Genomic DNA, 16,219 nt, shown 5'->3' on the forward strand with positions numbered 1-16,219 from the left:
ATATATTCGATCCGACTACATCCACCCTAGATACGAGATCAGTTTTTATATATAGACCATTTTGATCTAGAAATTACATCCGCTCCACCTGTGGAATCGTATCCATCATTTTGAAGATAACTTTATCATCTCTCTTGCTGTTAACTGATGGGTATCGCAGTTTAAATATATATATATATATATATATATATAATATGTGAATGTGGAGAAATAATTAATTTCACAAGATCATGTAGAAGACAAGCTTATATTATTAGAGTGAGTGGGGGCGTTTTCGGTGTTCCCCACCACGGTCATGTCTTACAAGTGGACGACAAATGTTCATCTGTCTCCCCCACGACAAAGTTTACTATTTTTGTTTTGTTGATTTTGGCATTTGTTTTGTATAGTTACCACTTGCACTTATTTTGTTTTCATCATGACAAGTTTGCGTGTGAAAATTACTAATGTAACAATGATAACGAGAGATCAAAGAACCACCTTAACTAGAAACACAACAAGATATATTTCGCAATAATATATTCATAATCACATATATTACAACCACAAAAGGCGGACGATCCGATCATATAATACTGTAGAATTATGTATATGTGTATGTATGCATGTGCGTGCATACATACGGAGAGAGAGAGAGAGAGGAGCAAATCTATTGGTCGTCATCGTGACAAATGTACATAAGGATAAGAGAGCCCAATGATTCAGCAATAATGAAATCTTTCAACGAATCAGGATTTAGTCAAATTTTCCATCACATGTTACGAAGAAAATTCATTAAAGATACCAAAAGGCTAATATAAAATGCAACACAAAAAAAAAAAGAAGATGAGAAGTCAAATCTTATAAGAATGGCACTAATTAATTATAAAACCAATAATGTATTGTATACTGTTTACATATATTACTCTACTTTAATATATAAATATAGATATAGATAAACCACATCTTTAACCGCGTGATGAATCCGTCTTTGGTTGTCTATCTAATTTGAGTTGTCGTGATAGATCACCTATATCGATTGATCAAGAACATAATACAATTGTCCCATATATAGGATATAGGATGTTCACACAAAATAATCTTGAGGGCTAATATAAAACACAGTAGGGTATAGTACTTGTAACATATGCATGGTTGAAAATGTTCTAAATCTCATTTTTAGAATGTTTCTGCTAATAATACATGGAAAAGAATATTGGATCAATTCATATACATATTCAACCCATTTGCTACATGATATAAAATGAAGAAAATTCAAAATGAAAACCCCAAATATTGCAGCTCAAGTCTATGACCAAAATGCCAAAAAAATAAAAAATAAAAAATACAGCATTCAAGTAATACAATGTTGCCTTCAAACTATTCAGATCAAAGTTCAACATATTTATGAGGTAAACTATCATAAATCTTAGTCACACTGATGATATGTTTTGTTCTGGTTCTCTTATAAATAGGTCAACTAAAATAATTTATAATCGTTTAATCATCTTTTATCTATTGAGATGTTTTGTCTTGAAGCTTTTTCAGAACTATTTCTTAACTTTCGCATATATGTATCGTTCACATTTAACTTATATATATATATATATATCAAACGTTAGTCCATAAATATTTGTAACGTCTTCACAACACCAACATTTCTAATCCAGCTTTGTTTAGGAGTTTATGATATTTTTTTTGCTAAAATAAATTGAACTTATTCATGAGTTTATTAGGAATTTTGGTTCTTTTCACTATGAGAATTTCGATCGAAATTCCTATTAAATTTAAATTAGATTATTATTATTATTGTTGTTGTTGGTAAAAGATAACTCAAAATGATGTCTAAAAAACTGATGAAAAAACACTTTGAATTTCTACCTTACCGTTTTGTCATCTATACTCGGTTTTATTATTGTTGTTCTTAAAAGAAGAAAAAATATTTTGTAAATTAATCTATAGGCAAACCGATTTTTTATTAAGAAAAAAAATACTTAACATAATGTATTATTCTGAATTTATTAACAAATTAAAATAATTTAGTTATATTATTTAATAGGAAAATCTTAGCAATTTTGAAAAATATAAAAAAAATTGTTTAGTTGTCAATATAAGTTATTGGAAGGATCTAGAAAAAATATACTTTTATATATTTTTAATAAAGTATCAATCATATATTTACAAAATATTAAGATTGTTTACGTATAGGGATGTCAAAAAATTCCAAAACTCATTACCCAACCCGAATTTGCTCGTAAAATTTACGGATTTAAGTTAAAAAAAATTAAGACCCGTTTGTCTATATTCAATCCGATCCGACCCGAAAAAAATATGGGCCAAAAAGGGCTATATATATTCACATATATAGATAAATACATATATATACATATATACATACTCATACATTCAATCATACATATATATATATATATATATATATACGTCCATTCAATCTTATATATATATACATGTTTATATATAGAAAATATAAAAATTTATGTAATAAAGAGAAATATAAAAAATTAAAAATTTGTTTAATACTAAATAAAGGATATAATATTTTAATAGACAATATATTCAAAATTAGAATATCATTAGTTTCAAATAATTATTCAGATTGAATAATATAATAATTTAATATTTAAATAAATTTTATTATCACAAAAAACTAAAGAATTCGATTTTTAAATTTCTCTTAAATCAAATTATATGCTATTAAACTTTGTTAGCTAATTTTTGTTTTTTAGTTATCTCGAGTATGTATTAAAAGTTTTGTATTTTATTAGTTATTTTTTAATTGTATCGTTATAGTTTATTTGTTATACACTAATTTTTTTTGAATGTTCAAACCCAAAACCCAAAAAAAGCCCTTAGGAACGAGGTTTGGACCTAAGATTTTAGGTTCATTTATGTTTCGGGCCGACCGGACCTGATCCGGTCTCGAGTTGGACTGGTCCGACCCGGTCATTTTGACCCTATTTGCGGGTTTATTTGATAACTATGTTGTATTTCATTGAGCTTAAGACATTTTTTCCTTTAAATAAAACTATATGGTAACCAGAATTTCGTATCTACCACAATTTGTCTTCAATAATACAACCTAAAAAAGAAGAAAGTTTTCATCAAAGAATATATATATTAGTTGATTAGCTGATGTATTATCATGCAGATCTATTGGCTTTCACTTCAAGGCTGATCAACTCAAATGTGTGTGTGAGTATATGAATGTATCTACACATGTGCGAGTGTGAGCGTGTGTATATATCTACGCGTATATATAAATATGGAAGACAAGCTTAAAAGTCCATCGCCGCGCCTCTTTTATTCTTCACTTTTTTTCTTTCAGCATGAACCTGTAGATTGATCGAAATAAGACCATGGAAATAGAAACATACATCCATTTTCCGAGAGAGATCTTCAACCGGTTTTCGGTCAGTTTCATATTCAGATGTATAAGAGTTCTCATCAAAAGATCTGTGTCTTTGCCTTTTAACTAATCAGTAATCAGCAATCAATCTCTTACATCGATCTCCCTCCTTGTCCTTTCTTTCTTCATCTTGGTTTCGTTTTCGATCTTGAATGAGAGTACTATAAGGACGGGAACGTGTGAAGGAATCGAAAAATGTCGAGAAAACCGTGTTGTAGCGTACAAGGGTTAAAGAAAGGGGCATGGACCACAGAAGAGGACAAGAAACTCATCGCTTATATCCAAGAATTCGGCGAAGGCGGATGGCGCCACGTTCCCCAAAAAGCAGGTGTGTGTGTATGTATATATATGTATATGTATATATATGTGTGGTGGTGAAGAAGATTCATCGAATTTGTATATATATAAATATATATATATATTATGGTTCAGGGTTGAAAAGGTGCGGAAAGAGCTGTAGACTGCGATGGACAAACTATCTGAAACCCGATATCAAGAGAGGAGTGTTTAGTCCAGAGGAGGAGCAAATCATCATCATGCTTCATGCTTCCTATGGCAACAAGTATGTATATTGTATGATCTCCAGCTTGCATGCTTATACGTGTATATATACATATATGTATCTGTGTATATATATGTATGTATCCCTAGTGTGATGATCGATGAAAACTAAAACCAAAGAGGAACATTTTGTGGGTTCGTTTGATTCAGGTGGTCGGCCATAGCAAGGCATTTGCCGAGGAGAACAGACAACGAGGTTAAGAACTACTGGAACACGCATCTCAAAAAGCGACTGTCCGAACAGAGCATCGATGCCTTGGCACACAAGCCACTCGGTTCTAACCCTAGCTCTTCTCTCGAGAATTCCAATTCCCAATATGCCTCTAACCCCGATGACGACGAGCAATCCCTCTCTCCTCCGACATCGTCAGAAGGTCCCTTGAGCTGCAAGAAGCTTTCCTCAACGTCGAATTTCACTTCTCTCCTGTTAAACAAAGTGGCCACTCGGGTTACTTCCGTGAAGGGAATCTTGTCGGCTTCCATTAATGGTAGCTTAACCGATCTAACGCCGCCATCACGCCTCCCTCGAGATCTTTCCCAGGTTTCAATGGAAACCGATGATTTTGATTTGCTCTCCCAATCTTCTTCATGGTACAATGAACAACTAACCGACAACTCGTTGGAAACTATGACAAAACCCACAACTGCCAATTTCGACTTCAACGACCAAGAATATGATTTCTCGCAGTTTCTTGAGAGTTTTGATAAGAACGATGAAGAGAATAAGAACAATTTCTCCCAAGATGTCTCATCAACTACCACCGTTGATGAGGATGCGAATGCGATAAGCCGGATGGATGGTTGGTCCGATTACATTCTCGACCATCCGAATTTCATATGATTCGAATTCCACGTGGGCGAGAAAGAGAAGAAGATGGAAGAAAACTAAAGGAAATAATACACCGTGTGATTAGTTGGACTTGTGTAGTCGTGGGGACAACAGTTGTGACATGTCGGATGTTTCAGATCTCATGTGCATATCCATTAGATAAAATCCGAAGATTAGGGTTTTAGGGCATCGTATTGAATAAAAAAGGGTTCTCTAATTAGATCGAGAACGGACCACTGCTTCTTGAGTTGTAAAATAAATCTAGCCCATCAATTAGTGTTTGATTCGCGGATTATAATAAAGTTTTTTTTTTAATTTCCGTGTAAAACTTAATTTCTTTCGTTAATTAATTAATTAGTGTACCATTTTTAACTATTCCTCTTCTTTATCTTTTGCAAAACATCATTATGACCATGGCGTGGACCTTACGAAGAAGACGTCACGTAACGATTAAACTCTATGTATGTGACATGAAAAGCATCACTACCTGATATATATATATATATATATATGTATAATGAAAGATAACATGTCTTTAGTGATTACTAGTACTACGTCACATTTATCTTTTGTAGTGAGAGTGCCTCTAGTGTTTTCGTGTAATGAATGATAGCATGGCCCCTCTACGCAAGGATCATCAAACCACAAATCGAGAAATGACAAGTGACCGTATATGTGTATAATTTATGTACTATATATATTGTATCTTTTTTTTCCTTGGGCATGTCATGCAAGAAAATAAAGTTTATTAGTAGAGAGATTATATAAAATGTAGGTTTTACAAAAAAAAACGATAAGAAAGTGACATTAAACGAAATGTTTAGATGCGCATGCACGTGAATGGTTAATATATACATACACATACATACATATATATATATATATATATATATATATTGTGAAGTTACACTGAAATGGCATTTATTTAAAAGGGCTTATATATTTTATTTTAAATGGGTATACTTATATGGGATATTTTTATTATAATTTTTTTATAATCAGTAAGTTCGATTTTTTAATTCAATTATATCTTTTTTTTTTTGTTAACGGTAAATGTATATTAATTCAAATATTTTACAACCAGAATTTAATCCAGAGTTTAGAGCCACAAAAAAACTCAGGCATATTAAAGAGAACAAATACAACAATTAATAGTCATAAAGATGTGGAAATCTTATTCATCGCAGCAAACCGTTGATTCGTCACGAATCTTAGTCTCAACGAGGCCTTCTCAATAGTAGAGGACTACTTAAATTTGTCTTTTCCCTTCCGAGCTCTACCGACTAAGGTAAAGTCAATTGGGTCTCGGAAAGTATGGGCAATTAATCTGGAACGAAAGATGCGATGAGCTTCCTTGATCATATCATTTTCATTATCAAATTCAATTATATCTCTCAAAATATCAAAAAAACTTATGTGAATGTATTTTTTCAAATTAAATAGAGATTCAAACCTAAATTGAAAAAATACTTTTAACTCTAACTTTACAAATTGAACCACGTGATCTTGGAAATATTTGTATTATAGTTTGAGAGGGATTCCCTGGTCATAGAAAACCTCATCCGAAGGACAAGGAGCCGAAAAACCACGTGTTAGTGGCAAAGAACGATACTTTGTCCGTCTACGTTTGGTTTGCATTGTGAAACCTAACATGAAATCTTAGATTTGGTTAAAGATTGATGAATACATTTCTCTTAAAGAATACCCACCCAGAGAGATAAACCCTAGAAATTGATTTCACATGGGCCTTGCCCTTGTCTACAGAATTGGGCAAACACCCCGAAGAAACCCACCTTGCTAAGTTACCCACCTTCATATAATCCGTGGGCGACTCGCCGTTTTCCCCGAGGAAAATCCAAAAATCTTCACTTGTTTTCTTCTTTTGCGCCAAATTCGATCACGACCCGTTACTCTCCACGATGAGTCCGACGCCGGTGGAAGACAGATCCGAGATTGCCTTCTTTGATGTGGAGACTACGGTTCCGAACCGACCCGGACAGCGATTCGCCATTCTGGAATTCGGGTCGATCCTGGTTTGTCCGAGGAAGCTCGTCGAGCTCCGAAACTACTCGACCCTTGTCCGACCCGCTGATCTCAGCCTCATATCGTCGCTCTCCGTCCGTTGCAACGGCATCACTCGCGACAACGTCGTTTCCGCTCCTTCGTTCGCGGACATCGCCGACACCGTCTACGACTTCCTCCATGGTTAATCTTCTGATTCTTTCATCTCTTTCTCGCCCATCTGAAATGAATTAGAGAGGGAAAGTTTTGGTCTCTGGGATTTTAGCTAAAAAGTTTGTCACTTTTGAATTGTGATTAACTACGACCTTGCTATAGCTTCGTGGGTTTGTCAATGATTCCGACTTGCACCAGTAGAAAACGAGTTCTTTCTTGCAGAAATGAATTGAATCCAAAGTGCTTTTCTTTTTGTGTGTGTCTACATGGAAGAACATTATGGGGATAGCAAAATGACAGAGGGCTTTGCTTCACTGATCAGCAATTATATTACAATGGCTCAGGGATTGATGTTTGGGTTGTAATGTATGTCGTAGGGAGAATTTGGGCGGGCCACAACATATTGAGGTTTGATTGTGCGAGGATAAGAGAGGCATTTGCCGAGATTGGCAGGCAGCCACCTGAGCCGAAAGGGACTATCGACTCTTTGGCTTTGCTAACTCAAAAGTTTGGAAGGAGAGCCGGTGATATGAAGGTTTGTTCTTGCATACATTTTCCCTTTCTAGAATGCACTCTTGGAGGGTTTGGAATCTGGAGTGATGAAATTGGATGGAACTCAGTGATCTTTGTTTGTCTTGACATATGATCTGTGTGGTTTTCGGGTTATTAGTTTTGGAAAGAATTTGCTCTTTGTTAGGATTTAGAGGCTAATACTTATCCAGTGTGTCTTTTTTTTGGGCAGATGGCAACTTTAGCTACATACTTTGGTCTGGGGAAGCAGACACATAGGTAAATTCTCCGAGTTTTTATGTTCCTTTTCACACTGTTTTGGTCTGTATTTCTGAATCGAAGTTTCGATTATGCTATCGTTGTGTTTTGATGCCTCAATTATCTTCAGGAGCCTGGACGATGTCAGGATGAATCTCGAGGTTCTCAAATATTGTGCCACTGTATTGTTCTTGGTATGTTCTCCTCTGTTTCTTGAAAATTATGGAATCACGTTCATACATTTGATCCCATTTCAACAGTAGACTGGTTGTACATTTCAAGAATGCTTCTCACTTTGATGAGAAAAAACCCCAAGGACATAACAAAAAAATTCATACTGCAACTAGAGCTTGATTGCATTTGTTTCAATATCTGCTAAATTCCAGTCAAATCGAGAATGCTTCTCAATCGGAGAAATGACCGATGTTCTGGAGCTAACGAGAGGGGCATGCTTTTGTTTGACAGGAGTCGAGTCTCCCGGATGCACTAGTGGAGAGTTCAGTTTCACCGGAAACTAGTTCAAGAAGGCGTAGAGCCACGAGAAGATCTCTTCACGAGGTCAGTCCATCGTCTACTGTGGATCAACGGACAGTTGAGAATGATCTGACTGTACCTATTCCGTCCACATCAACTCAACCAAATCCATTCGACTTGAGCCTCTTGAGAAATGAAGTGGCTTTCACTGCCCTTCAGTCAGATATTCCGATGATGGAAGAAGAGGAGGAAGTAGAGAGGAATCAAACGCTGGGTACCATTGAAATCCAGGGTAGTGATGGTCATTCGGTATTCTTGGAGCCCGATGAAGTTTCTGTTCCCAATATCAAAGTGATCCTTGTCCCGTTTTATCACGGGTGCCAAAAGATGAAGCTTAAGCTACTCCATGGAGATAACCCTCTTCAGCTTCATTGCCCTCGTTTAAACGTGCGGTTTGGAATCAACGGGAAGTTTCTGGATAGCGCTGGCAGACGGAGGTTAAACTTCGTGGTTGATCTGAACCCGAGCGTATGCAGGGTTCTGGAAGCATGTGATGGTCTTGCCCAGAAACTGACCGCTGACTCGGGTAGCAGTTCAGACTGGAATCCAGTGGTCATCCCGAGGAAAGGCTTTGTGAATTACCCTACCGCGAGGATACAGTAAGTTAAAAACCTGTCTCCTCGAAAACTGAAACCCGGTTGCGCAGTTATATCTTGGTTGGTTGATGATTCTTGGGTTTTTTTCTGCAGTATACCGACAGAGGTGAACGGAGATGTAACTCGGTACGGAGCAGAGATACACCAGAGAGACTCGTCTGGATTGATCCAGAAGCTAATCTTTAGCAACCCGAGCGCTGGAGAGCTCGAGTCCTTGTTGAACCCAGGGACGGTGGTTGACGCGTTCTTGACTCTGGAGCCATATGATTACCAGCAGAGAGCTGGGATCCGTCTGGTTGCTCGAACGCTGATTATACTCTCGTAATCCACATAGTGTCCGTAGAAAGACATGGTTTACAGTAGAGCTTACAAAACAACTGCTTTGTAGATATATTTTACTGTTCCTAATAAGTGCATCCTTATTACCTTTAGTCCCTGTTAGAATTCTTGCCAGAACGCTTCTCTCTCTCTCTCTCTGTCTGCTTCTCCTGTAAGATACAGTGTCATTCTCACAGATCTCAATCTCTTTAGCGAAATGGGGCATGACGGCTTCACGACACAGAAGGGTGCCGGGAAAGGACGGGTTGCCACGTGGCAGGAAGATCCAGAAGGTGTTCGACAACATCAAGATCACCTTTCGGATTTTCTCAGAGATCCGATCTGACTCGGAAGAGCTGCCCTCAGATCACAATCTCAGCATGACCTACTCGCTTGGACCCAAGTTCACCAACTGGGACGAACAAACACAAGGTATGGTTACCCATCAGAAGCAAAGTTCTAGGTTTGCCATTGACAACGTTAGAGCTGAGAAAGGAGACGATCACCCCATTGAAGTATGTAAACAAGTTTTGATATACTCGGAACAAACGCCCCCAACAACATTAGAGCAGGAGCTAGCAGCTGAAATGCACCACACATTTGGTTAAAAAATTCAAAGGATGAATGATCTTAATATTACATTGAAGTTACCCTTTGTCTACAATGGACCTGAATTGTCACCCTCTTGGCTCCTACTACACCAAAGGGTTCCTAACGAGCATAAAGGAAGCTACTTTGGATCTCACGCACAAACTTACAGATTATGAAGATGGGAAACCAGAGTTCTTGATGGGGAAAGTTCAAGCCTTTTTTTTCCTCATTGTGATATCTAGAAGAATAATACAATCAAGAAGAAGAAGAAACAACAAAAGAATCTGTGGTCGGTGAATCTTTTGATCAATTTGGAAGTCTTGAGATGACATTCTTGTGGTGCTTAACCAGCAACTCGTTTACCTGAGCAATCTGATGCAAGAGCTGAACGATCCTCTGCAAACACAGAGAAACAAAAGACTCATAAACCGTGTTAATTGATCCAACTTCGTGTCTCACTGATTTCATCGAACACACTCTTGTAAGGAAATTGGAAACCAACCTCGTCTTTCTCTTTGATCACGTTTCTGAGATGTTCCATGGTTTCTCCCTTGCACCGTCTCCGTCGAGTTCGCACACGAGTCCACCACAATGTCGCGATGGCAAGGACTGGATATAATGACCGGAGAGTACCTATGATGGAACTGAAGTTACAGCCGGAGAACCATGTCAAGGTATTCCGGAGCTTTGAGAGTACGGGAAGGAGAAGAAGTTTCCACCAACAATGGACGACATCGACCTCACGCGAGGAGCGACTCAGTGGCTTCCGAGGCGATTCTGCGACTGCATCGGATGGTGGAGATTCACCGTCTAAATCGGAAGACAGTCGTGGAGATTTTCCGTCGGTCTCGGATGGCTTCCAAGGCGATTTGGGGTCAAAATCAGCCGCCGTCCACTGCGGTTGTCCGTTTGAATCCGACGGAGACAGAGAAAACGACGAGGACAAAGCGGATCCTTGCGACGAAGAAACCGGAGAGGAGGATTCCGACGGCGAAGGAGAATCCAGATTCCCGACACCTCCATCGGTGATGGAAGAGACCTGGAGATTCTCATGATTGATCGGCGGGAAGACAGAGAGGTCGTCCTTGACGGAACCTGCAGAATCTTTGATGACAACCATTGGCCAATCCGTCTTGTTCCTGCGAATCGGGAGCCCAATCGGCTGCTCCACCCAGTACAGGTCATCCTCTTCCGCCATTTTCGCAGGATTCTCCTGAGAATTGCTGCCTCTAGGGTTTTTGTCAAAAGAAACGGCGGAGTAAAATGCCTGCTGTTGCAGAGGAAACCAATCGCCCATCTTCTTCAAACATCGGTACACGTGACGAGTTTCTTGCCTGCGTTCGCTTTCTTTGTTTAAAAAACCAAAAAAAAGAGAGAAATATAATACCGATCAAAAAATACTGACGGACCGCACCGAAGCGAACCGAAAAGCTTTGGGAGAACCGGAGAAAAATCAAAATGTTATGTAACCGGACCGGTTAGGGTTTCACAATAGAGTGATGGAGGTCGGATTGGATTCATGTTTTTCGGTTATTTCAGAAAATAATAAACATTCTATTGAATTCGATTCGATTTGATTAAAAATTTTCAGGTTTTATCATAAACCGATTCAATTCGAATGTATTTTTTTTTGGTTTTATAAAAATTACTCAATAAATATCCAAAGTCACCTTGGTGCTCCATGAAAGCAAAGTTTATGCACAACACAATCTACAAATAAAAACAACCAAACAATTGGAATTAAAAAAGGAAAAAAAAAAGAAAAACAGAAAAAAAAAAAATCCCAATTTCCTTCAAATAAAAAAAACAGTCTTTCTAAAAAAAAGGCCCATTAGACCGAAAGAAAAAGCACACGTTCACGTCGGAATCGCCGCCGGCACATCGGAATCTCCGACAGGAATATGAAGTAAAGTCTTATCCTCGGACAGATCAGCCTGAGCCGACGCCTCCTGAAGCTGCAAGGCGTACTCGAGATTCCACAGCACATCCCCCATCCCCGGCCGATCACTCCCGTACTCCGCCAGGCATTTCTCCGCCGCCTCCACGAACTTCCTCAGCGACCCTGTACTGATTGTCCCGACAATCTTCGGATCCACGATTCTCTCCAGCATCCCTTTCCTGTGCAGTTGCATCGCGTATTCGGCCAAGTTCACTTGCTCTCTCGGCAACTGCGGGTTTATCACCGGCCGGGCACACAGCGCCTCGAACAGCACCACTCCGAACGAGTACACGTCCGATTTCTCCGTCAGCTGCTGTCGTCTGAAGTATTCTGGGTCCAAATACCCGAAACTGCCCTTCACCGCCGTGCTGACATGCCCTTGCTCCATGGGGGCAGCTTTGGAAAGTCCAAAGTCCGAGACTTTAGCCACCAGGTTCTCGTCCAGGAGGATGTTCGTGGTCTTCACGTCCCGGTGGATGATCCCCTGGGCCGCGCCCGTGTGGAGGTAGTGCAGCCCACGAGCCGCTCCTATGCAGATTTCGAGACGTTGCTTCCATGACAAGGTAGGTTTAGGGTTAGGGTCGTCCTTTGAGGTGTAGAGATGGTCGCGGAGGGGGCCGTTGGCCATGTACTCGTATACGAGGATCATCTCTTGTTGTTCGTCGCAGAATCCGATCAGGGAGACGAGGTGTCGGTGTCTGAGTTTAGACAGCATCTGAATCTCAGTCTGAAACTCGTTCACTCCTTGTTCTGAGCTCGGGTTTCCTCGCTTGATCGCGACTTTGGTCCCGTCATCGATTTCTGCGATGTATACTTTTCCGAACCCGCCGACTCCAATCACGGATTTCTCGTCGAAGTTCTGTGTTGCAGCCTGTAGTTCACTGAACGTGAAGAACCGGCCTAGTCCCTGGTTCGAGAAGAAGCTCGAGAATCCGCTGCTCTTACTTTTCCTTGACCCGAAAATACTCATCCGTCTCGACGTACTGCTCTTGCTTGAGAGAAAACTTGAGTGACTTGAGTGCAGAGGGAGCAACCACGACGAGAAACTATCGCGTTTCTGCCAGTCTTTAGGACGTCTTTGCCACCGGACGAGTAACATCACCACCCCGAACAGAGCCGTGACTCCCATCACGAATCCGAAACCAGCAATGATGATCTTCTTCGACGACATCCCGCTTTCACTGCCTTTGTACTCTCCATCTACCCCGAAAAGCCCATCCAGGCTCCCGGCTGCATTGTTCAGCTTCATGACCTCTAACCCATTCAGAATCGCGTTGGGATTACCAGACTGACCATTTGGGGTCGGACCCACCTGAACCATGATCGAGCCATTGGTGATCGCGGTGGTGTTGAGCACGAAATCTGCATAGAACGCTGTGGACAAGGCGTTGGTTTTGGACGAGAGATCGAAGCCAGAGACAGCAGAGAGCTTGTTGATGTAGATGTCGAAGACGAGGTCGTTGAGCGATTTGCTGACAATGTCACAGAAGTGTAGTCTGATAAAGTAGTCGTGTCCCTGATCCACGGACATGGTCCACGACAGGTTGAAGTTTGGGTCGATGGTTTTCGAGTCGGCCATCTGATCCGCCGTGGCGTAGACCGGATAAGGAGCGATCAATGGAGTCGCACCGCCTTCTGGGTAATCGATCGTGCTCGGATCAACGCTCACATTCCGCGAGCCGTCGGGGAAGGAATTGAAGGGTTTATCAGGCAGCCACGTGCGAGACAGAGTGTCGAACCTCGGCGTGATCATGTCGCCTCCGACATTCAACCGGTAAGAGACTTGAATGGCGAAGTTGCTCAAGCCCTTGAAATCAGGGGCCTGAGGAACGGATGAAGCCGAATCGGGGAGGAGCTCGTCGGGGGCGGAGACCACTTCGACGGCGTTGATGAACGCGACAGAGCCCTTGTGGGGATTGAAGTGTACGGACAGTTTCTCGGAGGCGTAGATGAGGTACTCCTTGAAGACGAGGGAGGAGGTGTCCCTGGCGGAGAAGTCGTGCAAGAGGACGGTGGCGTCGGTGGTGACGGAGAAGACGGCGGTGGTGAGATTGAACAGTGGGTGAGGGAGAGGGTAAAAGTGGAGGCGGACCCAGTGACGGCCGGGCCGGGAAATGTAGAAGGAGTAGGTCGATTTCCCGGCGAAGATCCTCGCCGTGCGGTACAACGGGAGAGATGAGGAAGAAGACAGGGAGGAGAGACGATCTGGGTTGACGGGAACGGAGTCGACAGAGGTTTGGATGTCTTGATCGGTCTGGAGGAAGGCGACGGAATCTGTGTCAGATCTGAAATTCCGACCGTCGGGGAGTTTTGTCCCGGCGGGAGACCCGCAATCGATGAGATAGTTGTCGACGGGAGTGAAAGGAGGAGGAGAAGAGGAATTTGATCTGTGGGCAAAGAGGGAAATTAAGAGGAGGAGGAGGAGGACAACGCCTCCTCCCATTATTCCCGGAGATTAGCGGTTACGACGGCGGCGGATGAGACGGAGACGGTGAGAGGTTCAGCATCAATGTCGGCACAGAGAGAGAGAGAGAGAGAGAATGTGACAAATGACGGAAAAGGACAACGACGAAGGATGAAGAACACGAAACGAGGTTTTGAAGGTTCTTCGCCGGAGACACGATCTCCGAACCTCTGTTATGTAAATCTGCGTTTTTTTTTTGGTGGGAATTGATATTTTTTTTTTTTTTTTTTTTTTGTTTATGGGAAGGATAATATTTTTACGTTGTTTGTTTTCGTTGGAGGCACGTAAGGGGAACAACGTGCGAGGCATGTAATACTTCAAACGACACGCTGTGCTCCGAGTCGATAGTGTTCTCCACATTACCTTCCACACTGCGTGCCGTTTTTTTTCTTTCAGTGTAATTTATAAACGACCGTCCAATAAACTATTATCAATATACTTCGTATCTTATCCCATTCCGGTGATTATGACATTCCATACAAATATATTTTTGTTGACATCATGTATTAGGAATAATACTAATTTATATAATTATATACATCTATATGAAGGTACTGGAAAGAATAATACTTTATTTATTAACATTATCTATTTGAAATATTTTATTTTATGCTTGAATATCAATCCAACTCTAATATGATATTCAAGCTCTAAATAATCTAACATAATTTTTGTAAAACAAAACTATGAAATTTGAAAAGATCATATGATTGTAGGCCCAATTCGTGCCCAATTGAGACCCAAATTGCGATCGTCCGTATATTCGGCCCGCCGAAAAACAATCGTGAGACTGTTTTTTAGTATATTATGTGCAACATAATTATTCCAATTTAAATTAAATGTTTCCATTAAGAATAATTTTAATTAAAAAGTCAAATGTCTTGTGTTATATTTCTAAGTCAACGTAATAGGATAAGCACAAAACTTAACTCTATTAGAATGATGCTTATTGTTTTGTTGGCCAAATTCCATGTGCATTTACAATTTTAATCATTCGAACTAAACATATATAATAATATTTAATAATATAAAATTTAAATTTAACCTCCATTTTTGTCAATATGACTATTGTACTAATCGACATTAATTATTTATATTATATCGTCACACAGTTGCTATTATAATCATCTTTTTCAATAATTAATATGCAGTAGCATTTTTGAATTGAATTCCCCCACATGTAGTTTATTTATTCATTTAAGCAAGGATATGTATGTATGTATGTATGTATGTATGTATGTATGTATGTATGTATGTATGTATGTATGTATGTATGTATGTATGTATGTATGTATGTATGTATGTATGTATGTATGTATGTATGTATGTATGTATGTATGTATGTATGTATGTATGTATGTATGTATGTATGTATGTATGTATGTATGTATGTATGTATGTATGTATGTATGTATGTATGTATGTATGTATGGGATTAGTTGGCCATGTCATAATATAATAATCGTCTGAAAAGGTTGATGCCAAAACAAATAAAATATTGAGCGATGACTTTATTGTTCTTAAAATAATTAATGATGGTATTAGTATAAAAACATCTCCTATAATACATATATATATATATATATATATATATAAGAAACAAATTTTAAAATCATGCCCAATATGAAACCGAATAAAATTTCTAAAATTATAAAACAAAAGAAAAAAAAAACAAACCATTCTAAATACCCATATATAATTATTTTATGCATGGAAAATGGGTGCCAACGAAAACGACGCAAATGCTAAATCACCCAACTAAAGTGTTAAATCGATGTTTCGTTGAACTAACAAAAATCTTTAAAAATAAAAATACTTTAAGAAAATAAAGAGTTTTTCAGTTTAAATTAATTTTTAATTGAAACAAAGTAAATTTTCGGTAAAAGTGAATGAAAAACTAAATCTAAAATAAAAATGAAACATCTATTTAATTATAATTATAACGCTAAATACTTTTTTTGACACATTTTCACCCCCGAGGCGTTGAATAATCAACTAAAGATATGAAACGGATAGAAGTACACAAGAAAATGACTAA

General features: G+C 39.2%; 4 protein-coding genes across 4 annotated transcripts; 2 read left to right on the plus strand and 2 right to left on the minus strand.

Moving 5' to 3' along the window:
• The first annotated feature begins 3,188 nt into the window (after nucleotides 1–3,188).
• On the plus strand, nucleotides 3,189–5,111 carry LOC104818321 (transcription factor MYB28-like). The gene is made up of 3 exons (XM_010547857.1): nucleotides 3,189–3,734; nucleotides 3,839–3,968; nucleotides 4,118–5,111. Exons 1-3 carry the CDS (start codon nucleotides 3,602–3,604, stop codon nucleotides 4,806–4,808), a joined length of 954 nt encoding a protein of 317 aa, XP_010546159.1. The 5' UTR covers nucleotides 3,189–3,601; the 3' UTR covers nucleotides 4,809–5,111.
• A 1,379-nt stretch (nucleotides 5,112–6,490) lies between these two features.
• LOC104818322 (protein NEN1) lies at nucleotides 6,491–9,329 on the plus strand. The gene is made up of 6 exons (XM_010547858.2): nucleotides 6,491–7,001; nucleotides 7,349–7,506; nucleotides 7,714–7,760; nucleotides 7,870–7,933; nucleotides 8,205–8,872; nucleotides 8,963–9,329. Exons 1-6 carry the CDS (start codon nucleotides 6,716–6,718, stop codon nucleotides 9,192–9,194), a joined length of 1,455 nt encoding a protein of 484 aa, XP_010546160.1. The 5' UTR covers nucleotides 6,491–6,715; the 3' UTR covers nucleotides 9,195–9,329.
• Nucleotides 9,330–9,805: 476 nt separating this feature from the next.
• LOC104818323 lies at nucleotides 9,806–11,290 on the minus strand. The gene is made up of 2 exons (XM_010547860.2): nucleotides 10,281–11,290; nucleotides 9,806–10,174 (listed from the first exon to the last, which is right to left on the minus strand). Exons 1-2 carry the CDS (start codon nucleotides 11,073–11,075, stop codon nucleotides 10,085–10,087), a joined length of 885 nt encoding a protein of 294 aa, XP_010546162.1. The 5' UTR covers nucleotides 11,076–11,290; the 3' UTR covers nucleotides 9,806–10,084.
• Nucleotides 11,291–11,462: 172 nt separating this feature from the next.
• Nucleotides 11,463–14,498, minus strand: LOC104818324 (probable receptor-like protein kinase At5g61350). Its single transcript, XM_010547861.2, has one exon. The coding sequence runs from the start codon at nucleotides 14,158–14,160 to the stop codon at nucleotides 11,635–11,637; it is 2,526 nt and encodes an 841-aa protein (XP_010546163.1). The 5' UTR covers nucleotides 14,161–14,498; the 3' UTR covers nucleotides 11,463–11,634.
• Between the last annotated feature and the right edge of the window lie 1,721 nt (nucleotides 14,499–16,219).

The sequence above is a fragment of the Tarenaya hassleriana genome, unplaced genomic scaffold, assembly GCF_000463585.1.
Source record: "Tarenaya hassleriana unplaced genomic scaffold, ASM46358v1 Cleome29, whole genome shotgun sequence".
Lineage (NCBI taxonomy): Eukaryota > Viridiplantae > Streptophyta > Magnoliopsida > Brassicales > Cleomaceae > Tarenaya > Tarenaya hassleriana.